Source organism: Haemaphysalis longicornis, unplaced genomic scaffold, assembly GCF_048455015.1.
Source record: "Haemaphysalis longicornis isolate Haplotype H1 unplaced genomic scaffold, Haemaphysalis longicornis Haplotype H1 scaffold_115, whole genome shotgun sequence".
NCBI lineage: Eukaryota > Metazoa > Arthropoda > Arachnida > Ixodida > Ixodidae > Haemaphysalis > Haemaphysalis longicornis.
Window position 1 is genome coordinate 850,568 of NW_027526220.1, and position 12,871 is coordinate 863,438.

Genomic DNA, 12,871 nt, shown 5'->3' on the forward strand with positions numbered 1-12,871 from the left:
GCCTGCCACACTGTATTTGTTCCACGACCATTGCCTCTACTGACATTAGATACCCCAGGACAGTTTTTACAAAGGAAAGAAGATCTTCGTCGCGCCGCACGAGCTCTAATTCCACCGTGTGGAATGGACCTCCCTAGCCGACTCGCTCGCTGGGAGGAGGTCTTGCTGAGAAGACTTCGTGTTGGTGTAGCCCTCTCTCCCGCTGTTACCCGGGAGTGGCCACCACGCTACCATGCCCCGTTCGACCAGAACTGCTCCTTTTGCACGGCTCCTGCCGAAGATGCCGACACAGAACATTTGCTGTGGACGTGCCCTTCATTGCAAGCGGCCATAACACGACACCTTCGAGGCACAGGCCTCCACCCTGGCAGACCACCTGACCTGCATCGGTGAATATGGGGACCCTACCACCGCTCCCTCCTTGCGTTTGTTCGCGAAACGGGGGTTAACCTATACTTGTAGCATAGTATTTAAGCCAACGGGCATACTATCGCAATTAAAAAAAAGATGATTCAGTCATCCTCAGTAAAGGCGAACCTAACCAGGTTCAATTAAAAAGTACAGTCGCACGAGATGGTTCTCACTCGTGCGCAGTATAGGTGAACCTAACCAGCTTCAATTAAAAAGCCCAATCTCTCCTTCCTATGTAACAAAAGTTTGTTGTATAGCTGCTATCATAATTCCACTCGCGTTTGAAGGAAACCTTCGCTTCGGATTTGAAATTGTCACCTCCACTTAGCACAAATCACGCTAATGTTGGAACGTAAAAGCCCGATAACCAAACAAGCGGATATAATAAATGATTTCACAAATTCTGGGTGTTGTGTGAGCGAATTTCAGTCGCATATATTCTAGCGTGGACAATCATGAATAAGAGGATGGGGCAATGAGAGCAAGACGTTCTTTTTGAACACGTCCTGTAGTTATACAGTCGACATTTCGACATGTATTTCTGTTCGTCTTTGAGAGCCCCCCTTGTCTCGATCTACGTGCAGTTGTTTTCTTTTTTCCATTTTAACGCGAACCAGCTGTCCAGTCAAGCGTAATTGCTGAAAACAAATCAGTAAAACTTGTTAACCAGTTGCCGCTACATGTCTAAGAATACAAAATGGCGCTAGTGAGTCCAGTGCACCACCCTGCCACCCTTAGGAAAGGCCCCCGGCTTTCAATGCTATAATTTTATTTTTTTTTTCGGCTCCAGTAGACATTTTGCACTCGCAGATGAGGAAGCGACGACGCACCACAAAGGTGGTCATTTATTTATCTACGCATGAAGCGATCATCATCATCGTCATTATAAGATCGAGAAAGACGTGGATGAAGGGATATAACGATTCTGCGCGTGCCATCTACGAGCACAATTATCGTTACAATCTTGAGAAGAAGAAGATGATGATGAAGAATAAGAAGAAGAAGAAGAAGAAGAAGAAGAAGGAGGAGGGAAGAAGAAGAATGCGTCCGACTGAGACTGAGCCCTCTCGCGCCAAGCGCCGCAAGCCTCGCAATCCTTCGAAGTCCACCAAGAAATCTAGACGCTCGAGGCCTGCGAAGCTACCGGAAACAAGCCCGAACCCGGAGCTGCGAGTGCATCCCACTCCACAGGCGAGAGAGCCCCGTGAGAAGGCCCGAGAGTACGAGCCGAACACGCGCGACACTACGATGGCAGCCTCCGACGGTGAACACATGGCTGCCTCCGCCATTATCGAGGACGACCCAGCAAACCTCTCGTCCGTGCCGAATGCAGGCATTCAGCCCGGTAAGCCGTTCGCACTAGCGTATAGACGCGTGTGCTCTGTTGTTGTTGTGCTTTCGTTTTTCATAGTCTCACAGCTTATGACACTAAGTGAGCTAGAGCTATAGGCAGGAAGCTAGTTTAGTATCCCGTTCTTTGGATGCGAGGCACGTCTTTTTCGCGAACACACTTAGGCATAGGCGTGAACACAAGAACAGTAAGAGGGAGAGAGGGTCAGTTGTTTTCTTATAATTATTATTTGTTCACAGCACTGGTTCAGCCTGAGCATTTAGAACACTGCCTCCTCTATTGTGGCACCAGGGCGGTTTTTCAAACTGCAAACTGCGGTTTTACCATCGTGGCAGAGTAACACTGCCTCGGGATCAAAAATCGCGGTTGTTTATTTCAACGAAAGAAATAAATCAGGCACATTTTGCTGGCTCGCGTATTTCTAAATGAAGTTTAGTTTGCCTCCTGATGTTAGAACCGACGATCCTGCGCTTAGGTTCAAAGCTGCCGGCACACACGAGCGCCGTGATCCCGCGCTTAGGTTCAAAGCTGCCGGCACACACGAGCGCCGTGTCGTCAGCCGCATTGACTCTAAACCATACGAACTAACGTTGATGTAGCGCAGGTATAAGGATGCATAAAATGCACGTCCGCTGTTTTTTTCTGTTGCGGAGAGCATAACAGATGCACTCCCGAAAAAGGCCGTGTAGAACCCCGTATTGTCATTGTCTCCAACCCTATGTACTTTTTTTTTTCCGGGTGTAAAATTGCAGTTGAAAGCAGTGACGAGGCGCCTGCAGTGCCTCAAGGAACGGGCGGCAGCTCCGCACCACAGGCTGGAAAGGCCGAGAATTCTCCCGACCCGGCTGTCTCCATCGACGCGACCGCTCCGGTAGCGTACGTCACTGACGCTACAGGTGCGGCGAACGATAAGGTCAGTGCATATACGGAGGGAACCGTGAGTTGATCTCGTTCTGCGCCTTAAGTCTTTACTTCGCATGGTGAACACGGATAAGCCACCGACCATGCACGCGGTAAAGTGGGCGGTCGCCCGTATTATGGAACCCAGCTAGCTGTTAAGGCGTCGTCATGGGCTCCAGGCTACGTCGAAAGCAAGAACCCCAAGCGCAAAGAAATTTGCGCAAGCAGCAGCCCTTTTCTCCACCTCACGCCGGAGATAGCCTCGCATCACCAGTAAGATTTGTGGCAATGAGTAAAGGTCCAGCTCCCAAGAACATACTCTTCTGGTTTCCTTCCCTGAGATTACTTCGGGGAGCCTCACTGAACTGATCCTCAATCCAAGACATCATGAACGAAACGGGTGAAGTGCGGTACCTGCGATTGGAAAGGCGCTGGTACCAATGGCGTCGTCTAAATGGCGACGCGTATGCGCGTGGTTTCCTTTAGCAACAAGCCGATTGTATCACACGCCATGTTAGAAGATGACCGATTTGTGGAGGCGGCCGCTGAACTTTACTTTGCCCTTCTTTGAGGGATGGGAATATTCACACAACTGCGTTGTCTATAGACGTCACGCCGCGTTATCGCAGTGCAGTTACTTTTTTAATGCGTAGCATACTTTGCCGAGTACCCCCCCAGCCAGGACCCTGTCACGCTCTGCATTCTCACAAAAATGAGATATCGCGGAAGTTTCACCTGTAATCGCTATAAAGGCGTAAATGGAGATACCTGTTCGTGCGAAATTTTTAAATTAATCAAATAAAAAATATAAAAAGATACGGAAAATGGCGAACCGCTTAACGCCCTGCATTTCCACAATAATAAAGAATCCGCGAAAATTCTAAATGTAATCGTTATAATAACATAAATGGAGATAATCGGTCGGACACAAATTTGAAAACCTAAAAAATAAAAAAATAGTAAATTACGGAGAATGGCAAAACTTATAATGCATGGCATTTCCAGAAGAATGCAAATTTCGCGGAAGTTTCACCTGTAATGGTTATAATAGCTTAGATGGCGATAATTGGACGGGCGAAGAATTGAAAAAATAAGAAATAAGAAAAATAATTAAGAATTACGGAAATATGCAAAAGATATCACGCATAGCATTTCCACAATAATGCAGATTTTTCGGAAGTTCTACCTATAATGCTTATATTAGCGTAAATGAGATAATTCGTAGACGCTAAATTCGTAGACGCTAAAAAAATCATTCGTAGAGATAAATTTTGAAACAATAAAAATAACCAAAATATAAAAATACGAAAAATGCCGAACCGTGTAATGCCCAGCATTTCCACAGTAATCGAAATTTCGCGTTTTTGTACTTCTAATCGTTATAATAGCGTGAATGGCGATCATTAGTCGGACAGGATTTCGAAAAACCAGAAATTTGGCTGGAAACGACTCGCACTGAAGACAAGCACCCAAAGAATGCTAGCACTAGTAGATAATTCTCTGAATTTCTGCAGAGATTTTTATCCAACTTTATTATACGAAGTTGACGTTAAAATTGGAATTATTGTTAATCTGGCATGGCACCCCCCCGGGGCCTCAGTGGCTAATGCGTTTAGTACCTGGGTACTAGGAGGAGGGTTCGCTGCTGGCCGCGGTGGCCCTATTTGTAATGAAGGTGGCAAACGAGAACTCCCGTTTATGTCGACATGCGGCGCATGCTAAAGGTTGTCAGGTGGTAAAAATTAAACCCACTACGACCTTTCGGGGCTGCGTCAAGTCCCAGGTTTTTGTGTCAGCGCGTAAAAATCCAGAATTTGAATATCTGTACTAGTGTTACAAATCTTTCCAACGAACCAAACTTGTGTTTTGTCCCCTTATGTCCTTTTAAATTAGCAATTGTTAGCGTTTTCAAAATAGCTCGCAATTTCATTATATAATCATTCGAGCACGATACGTCTCGTGAAGCAGCGTACAAATATCAAACACCAAAGCATTACCGTTGTTGCGCCCATCACGGTTGGTACGTTTGTCGCGCCCGTGGCCTTATATTCCCACACGTTGCTCACGGCCGCAGGCTATCAGTGTCCAATTCCCCACAGAGCGACCTAGGAGCAGTTTAACTCCACGCATTGCTTATAAAATGCGCATATTGTTTATATGCCATGTTAGCTCGGCTTGTGGAAACCCGCGGTTCTGAAGGGCGTGTATCAAAGTCAGTTGACTCACTTAAATGCGCATCGAATGAGAAGGATGATCCTTAAATAACATGTCACGCCATTAAAAGAAGTGACGTCGTTCCGGAGATCGGCCCCGGATGTGACGCCACGCTCGTGCACTGTAGTGAAGCAGCAGTGGCTAAAGAAGTAATGGACTGTGTGATTGAACAATGACTGAAACGTGCACGCAATGATCATGAACGCACGCGACAAGAAACTTTGAGGCGGTAGTGTTCTCTAAAATGACATCCCAGTCGAAAAACACAACAGACAAAAGACAACAGACAAAATACAACAAAATCCGACAGGATGATTCTGTGAGTGTATGGGACATTGTCTTTCATGCAACAGAAATGTTTGTCGTGGGACAGACATTCTGAAGTTCTACGTTAGAGGTTTCTGTCGCACAACAGACCATCCTGTTGTCCCAATACAAAACCCTGTTCTGCGATATATATTTCTGTTGTACAACAGAAACTTCTGTGGTGCGACAGCAATGTTGGTTGTGTTTTTCGACTGGGATCATGCTCGTCTGGTCCGCTGATATTGCAGGGGCCACCTGAATTCCGGGAAACCTCAATACAGGCTATGGAATTCGCAGCACACCGTCACGAAAGGTGGTCTTCTTTAAGCAACATTTAAGAAGAATATCGTTAAGATTCATTTCTTGACCGTCGAAATGTTGCCTGTGTCCGTGGATCAGCAATCACGTCTGTGGTGTGATTCACACATGAATAACATTGTAATGATTCAATGATATTGCTATGTGCTTCAACACGGCTATATATCAAGAAAACATTAAAGTGATTTCCAAAACTTATTTTTGTCTTCAACACTTCTCGATGCTGCCTCCATAATCTTTGCGGGCAAAAATGTCCAGGTCTTGCTGCATATGGTCTTTCAACCCGGCACAGTTATTCCAACTGGAGAGTTAATAGGAAGAAATATCAAAGCTGCTTGCTAGAGACTGTTTGGAGAAACGTGTCATTTGTTTCGTTTGAAATGTGCTTTACGGGACATGAGCGTCTTCACTATTGTTATAGCGCTACTATCATAGAAACGTAGCAGGAGGAAACTACTGGCGCAGAGGTTGGTCGCACATCACTGAGGAATTCTGAGAAAGTGTCCTAACGGCAGAAAATTGCTGCCCTCATTAAGCTATTTTCAGTGCAATAAAAAAGTATTTTTTGTTCACTGCAGTCCACCTCGGTGAGGAATCCAGTGCCAAACTATGCTGGACGTCGAACAACGTTGGCCACGGCAGTGACATGCGGTGCTGTCATGCTACTCCTTGGAGCAGTTGTGGCTTTCGTCCTATCTACCCGGCCAGCGAAGTTACCCGGAAAGGACGTCCACGTGTGCTCCAGCATTCCGTGCATACATCATGCGGAGCTGATCCTTTCTAAGCTGAACTGGACCGTGGATCCCTGCAGCGACTTCGAAACATTCGTCTGTTCCAAGTGGAAGGCACCGACTAACCTGTACAGTCACGCCACCTCCCTCGAGCAATTCGCCATCGATGCATGGTTCAACTACTTTCGCACGGTCTTCACCGAAGGCACCCGACGTCTTGCTGTAGGAGCGAAGGCTCGGGCCATGTTTGAGGTCTGCCTTACAAACACTGGTTCGAACGAGGTGTCTTCTGCTTCCTTGCTGCAGGAGTTCATGCACAAGCGAAAGATACCGTGGCCTGACGATCCCCTACCAGGAGTAACTCCCCTCGGCGTTCTCTTGGATCTGGCATACAACTGGAGGATTGGTATCTGGTTCGACCTCAAGTCCTTTCAGGCGCCCATACAAAGTGCAAAGCACGCTTTCCTGTTCAGCCCTGCGAGGGCAGCAATTCTGTTTGCCACTTACATGGAAGAGGCCATTAGTGCGGAAGGCTACATCAAGTACTGGAACAGATTACACGAGGCGTATGCAACATATCCCTCTCGACGCAACGATAGCGAGGTACTGAAAATTCGACAAATAGAACACGACATTTTTCATCAGCTCGGAAGCGCACTACAAGATAAAGTAAGCGTGCCTGTGCAGTACCCACTAGCGGATATCGCGAACATTACGCCCGGCCTGCCATCGGTTGAATGGATGAGGGTGCTGAATAAGAGTGCTGAGGTGCCCGGAGGGTATGCACCCACAGACCTTATCTCCACCAACAGCGCTGCTCTTCTGCAAACTGTCGACACGGTGCTCCGGCAGCACAGCTGGAATGACCTGTTACTCCACATCTCTTGGTTCCTCGTGCAGGCCTTATCGCCGCTCGCAGATCGAAACCTGCTGCCTCCAGGTAAAAACAACTGGACAACAGTAGACAGGCGCCGAAGGCTCTGCGCCTCGTGGGTGGAAGGATCGTACATGGTGCTGATAAGGTCTATGATAGTATCGCACCTTACGGACAGCACAACCAGGGAAGCCATCGATGGTGTCCTGAAGGAGGTGAAATACATTGCCCAAAAGAAAGTGTCCAATTTGGCATGGATTAACGACGACTCATTCAAGCGTACCGCCGTATTAAAGCTGCAAAACACCAAAGTCGTTATTTGGCCTCCAGAGAAACTCCTAACCGATGAGGGGTTGTCAACCATGTACGCCAATTTTTCGAGCAATGAGAAGTCTCTGGTCGCCTTCTGGATCAAATCCCTTGAGGCCACGCGTGCTCTCAGGGATAAGCCTGAATACGACGAGGCCTTAACTTTTCCGCTGAACTTTAATCTTCCTTTCTTCACGTATGACTACATTTTGAATGCGGTGTTTGTATCTGCCGCTGCTCTGTTTGTCCCACAATACTCTGGACAGGGACCCAAGTGTATGATTTATGGTGGCTTAGGCTTTAGTTATGCTAGGCAACTAGTGAAGGCCCTAAATTCAGGCGGCCTTAGAGTGCATCCTAATGGCAGTGTGATCGTGGGCTCGTGGGCTCCTGCAAACTGGTCTGACGTGCTCGACAACAGGTCTTCTTCGTGCTACGGGACATCCCCGAACCGTAACCTCTTCACCAACCTTCTGGCCCTCGAAGTGGCACATACAGCGTACAAGGCAGCGACGCGTGATGCGATTCCTGGCAATCCGATCACGAAAGTTTTTAGCGATGAACAAATTTTCTTCATCACCGTCTGCCTCAGTCTTTGCGATCTGCCACGCACCCTCAACACCTCTTTGGGAGACTGTAACAAGGCAGCGGCGAACTTCCGAAAGTTCGCCGAGGCCTTTAAGTGTGGTGAACTTACTCCAATGAATAACGCTGGAAGATGTTTGTTATTTGAAGTATGAAATATCTGGCATCGAGCTAACCTGTCAATGTACGTATAGAGAACAACGCTTGGCGTCCTCGAACTTGGACTCCTTTTTGAGCTTAATGTTGGAGTTCATACGCAATGCACGCATCACGTCAGTGAATATACAATCACACAAATAAAGGCCGCACCTAGTCGAAAAGTATAGGTACTATCAGTTCTTCAGTTTACTTGCCACCTTGCTTTTTAACTGCATACCTTAGGAATAAAATGTGTAATTGGGCGCACTAGAAATTTACGTAGCCTGCTATGTATACCCAACTGGTCAACACAAATTGCTTTACAACTTTCTCCACACAATTGCTCAGCAAAATTTTGTAGCAGACTTTCTCTACAAATTTCTGAAACTTAAGCAAACCTCTTGAACAAACGCCGCCAAATGTTGTAAAGTGAAGCTTTCTATGTCTCATTGATGGCGTATGTCGCGTCGAAAACGCGGTGCAGGGAATCCCACTTTTTCTGAAGATAATGCCGATAGTGGAAGTTGCTGAAAACGTGCGCTTCCGGTGGTCGCTTGGGTTATGAAGCCGACGTCGATCCGATTGCGCCCATGTGACGTGGCCGAAGCAGTTGGATTTTGAGAGGGCTGCATGGACGTGCAAATTTACACATAAAAATCATTCGTTCCTTCCGCCTATAACGACGATTGTCATCACTGTGAAATACCAGTGCACTAGCGGGAATACCTGGTGTCTTTGTCCCATCAGAGGGCGGCCAGGAATTTTTTTTTTTTATTGCGGAAGTTTGCTAATCAGCATAAGGGGAAACTAAATGTATAGATACACGCCGGATTCCCGAAGGAATCGGAGCAGGGGGCCATGATGTGGTCCTTGTATCCACGCCATGAAGTCTGGCGGACGTCCGGGGCGCGGGCCGCAGGTGGCGATGTGCACAGCGCCTAGGCTTCGCAGAGCAGAGCAACTCCACACCAGGTGCTCTGCTGTAGCCTGGTCAACTGGAGCGGGGCAAAAGGGGCAGGTGGAGTTGAACGGGGCATGGTATTGAGGAGGCCAGGACCTCGTCACAGCTGGCGTGAGGGCGACTCCCAGGCGAAGACGTCTGAGCAGGACCTCATCTTGGCGAGACAACCCGCCAGGGAGATCTGTACCGCACGGGGGTATGAGAGCGCGCGCGGTGCGCCGTAGACGTTCTTTTGCACTGGCAAGGCGAACACCGTTTGACGAAGTTGCAAGAGGAGCTGGATATTGCACACGCACGGGGTGTGTTCCGGCATCTGCAGCCTGCATTGCGGGGTGGCTATTCCGTTGGCGCCGTGACACGCGCACACGACACGGATAAGTGTCCATTATGTCCTGGATTTCTAGAAGAAGTTCGTTGGACGTGAGAGTTTTACGAAGCTCTCGAACAGCTGCCGACGAATCAGTGTAAATTGTACACTGTGGTGAAGCGTGGTTGATTAGCAACGATGTGTGTAACAGAGCATCCCGCACTGCAAGGAGTTCTGCCTGCGTTGACGGCCACTTCTCCGTTGTTATGTAAGTGCAGGTCACTGGATCGGGAGCCACAGTCGGGCAGAGTAGAGCCGTATGAAGTAAGGTATCGGAAGCACTGGCGTCGACAAACATCAGCGTAGACGAGGGGCTACCAATCTCCATAGAAGGCGGAATCGGAGCACCAACTGTCCGGGGATGAATACGGGCAACAGGTCGTGTATCCGTTAATTGGTGGAATTTCCATGGGGGCCGTATATTGGTGTTTGATAGTGGTGGGGCTGGTGAACCGGTCATGTACGCTGCAAGAGCGGCGGAATCAGGGTCAAGGGCTTGTTTTTGGAGGCGGGCTTGTCGACGCTGATGCACTAGCTCATCAAACGTGTTGAGCTGCGCTTCCTGTTGCAGAATAGGGACGGGGGTGAGGGCTGGAAGACCAGTTATAGCTCGCATAGCCGAATTGTTTATTGATTCGAGTAGTGCCCAGTCTGACTTTGTAAGAAAGTGGAATTGCGCTTGATAAACTATGCGAGGCTGAAGAATGGCTCGGACAAGCATGCGGGCCATCTTGGAGGCCGCACCGCCGGCTTTTTGAGACATGCGACGAAATAGATGCAGCGATTGTGAAGCTTGATGCTTTGCAGAACGAATCCAAGGTTTTGCAGAACCGGTGGCCGTAATATCCAAGCCCAACACCCGCAGGGTAGATGCTGTCGGTATAGGCGTGCCTTGAACCGAAAGACGGATCGGGGAGGTTGCCAACCGCCGACGGCCCCATGCGTTGGCCACGGTGAGAAGGGCTGTTTTGTCGGACCTTCACGTCCAAAGTGTCCGCCTGCAACAAGCTCTAGATGAAACCAATTCTTGGTGCAGGTATCTTGGCCAGGAATTCGTGGCGACGTCCTTTGCCAGTTGGATGACAGCAGCTTGTATTCTGCGAAGAGAGCTGAACAGCGTGGCCTCCCACCGGTCATTACCATTTGTACGCATGCCTTTTTCAGGGGCCTGTGGTTTTTTGGGGCACTGTCAGACCATGTGTGTTAGTGTGGCTACAGCAATGTTGCACCTCTTGCATATGCTTGTATACCTGTAAGGGTGTATATGTAGTTGCGGTGGCACAGGGCGGAGTGAGGGAAGGTATTTGATTGCAACTTCTGTCATGCATCTGTTTGTGGTTCGTTTCGTGCTGTGTGGGTTGCAGGAAATATCAGTCGGCATAGTCAACGACAACGGCGACGACGACGACAACGGCACCAGTATACCGCTTGAAAACACTACTACCACGTATTCGTAGACAACCACTTGAGTGTACATTGAGGTCATTAGAATTTAGATGCAGCTTTCCGGACATGATAATGACAACTACGCCCAACAGTTTGCCCACTGTACGTTTCTGCTGTACAGTGTACATTCACACTGAAAGTCGTATCGCCAAATTTGGAGTAGATCTGTGCTCCGTGGGCACACATGGGCCACGTGCGGGATCTGATTTGTGCTTGCCAAGGTTGACGCTTGGGTAACTTGGTTCATGTTTACGAAGAGGAAAACAGTGCAGAAGGAACGAAGCACAGGACGAAGAAAAAGTGTGCGGCTTAGGGCGAGAGCGGCAGAAAGACATTTGCAGTGATGATGATGATAATAGTGTACACTATGATTATGATAGTGTACACTATGATTATGACTATAATAACAATATTAACAGTAAATTTCTCTTTCATACTCCCAGAAGCAATCGTAGCTTCTCGGTGCTGGCACACCATCTGCAAGTGGCGGCGTTCACTCAGATGTAACCCAGGGCTCGGTATTGGGTCCTCTTCTTTTCCTAATTTATATTAACGATTTGGCGTTTTGCGTTTCTTCCAACGTCAATTTTTTTGCCGATGATTGTGTAATTTATCGACAAATAATCTCTGACAACGTCACAACATTACAAGCAGATCTAAACGCTGTAACATCTTGGTGCAAAATCTGGTGCATGAAGCTAAACACTAACAAGTGCAAGTACATGCGTGTGTCCCGAACTACACAAGAGCTACCTTCGTACTCGATTAATAACTCCCTTCTAGAAAGTGTGTAATGTTATTTGTCAAATACCTAGGTGTTCACCTTTCAGCTGACCTTACATGGAACATTCACACGGATTATGTCGTCAATAATGTGAACCAGGCATTAGGACACTTTCGACGTAATTTTTCAAGAGCACCTTCTTCACTAAAACTGCTACTTTACAAGACGCTGGTTCGGCCAAAGCCTGAATGTGCGGCATCACTCTGGGATTCAAGCCAAGTCAACCTGACCCAACAAATAGAATTAGTTCAGAATAACGCGGCCTGTTACATACTATCCGATTATAACCGTACCACCAGTGTCACACATGAAATTGAGGCTTAACCTACCATCTCTAGCGTCTCGTCGTAAAGTTCTTCGTCTGTGTTTTTTCCCATAAAATATTATGTCACCCCGAACTACGCAGCGAATTCATCCTAGCGCCTCATTACATTTTTGCTCGTTTAGGCCACACAAATAAAGTCACGATACCCCATGCACGGACTAACGCCTTCTAACAGTCGTTTTTTCCCCGGACTGCCTCAGACTGCAACCACCTTCCCGACTCTATTGCCTGTATACGAAATCCGGTATATTTCAAGAGCACCTTAGCTAACATTATATATTAAAAATGTTTTCTACTTACCTGCCTTACTGTACTTATTTGCTTTGTTACCAGCTAATATTGTATAATTAAGAAAAGTTTGTGCTTTATATTGCTTCTAATTCCACTCACTGTATTTGTGTATTACCCACACCTCTCTATAGTTCCTTTGGGTCCTGAGGATATAATAAATGAATAATCAAATAAATAAACAAATAAAATAAATAAGTAAATAAAATTACACCATCTTCCCGTGGGGAACCATGAGGAGGATTCGAAGCATCATGGGGGTTCCGTGTAGGTTCCATTGTGTTGCCGTTATGTTGTTTCATTTATCGCAGCACGAATGGAAACGTAGTGTGAACCCCCATGTAGAGACAGCGAAGAGAGAGAGAAAGAGAAAGAGAGAGAGAGAGAGAGAGAGAGAGAGAGAGAGAGAGAGAGAGAGAGAGAGAGAGAGAGAGAGAGAGAGAGAGAGAGAGAGAGAGAAAGGACTTTATTGAGGTACCGGCAGTCGGGGATGGATCAGGCCACGCAGGGCTTCACCGTCCCGTAGTCTTCACCGCTCACCGCGGCGTCGGGCCGACCCCGAG

General features: G+C 47.6%; 1 protein-coding gene across 1 annotated transcript; it reads left to right on the forward strand.

Annotated features, from left to right (window-relative positions):
- The first annotated feature begins 1,573 nt into the window (after positions 1–1,573).
- LOC144161463 (uncharacterized) lies at positions 1,574–10,922 on the forward strand. Its single transcript, XM_077692119.1, has 4 exons — positions 1,574–1,756; positions 2,515–2,675; positions 6,079–6,834; positions 10,830–10,922. The coding sequence occupies exons 1-4, from the start codon at positions 1,660–1,662 to the stop codon at positions 10,920–10,922; spliced, it is 1,107 nt and encodes a 368-aa protein (XP_077548245.1). The 5' UTR covers positions 1,574–1,659.
- Positions 10,923–12,871: the final 1,949 nt, after the last annotated feature.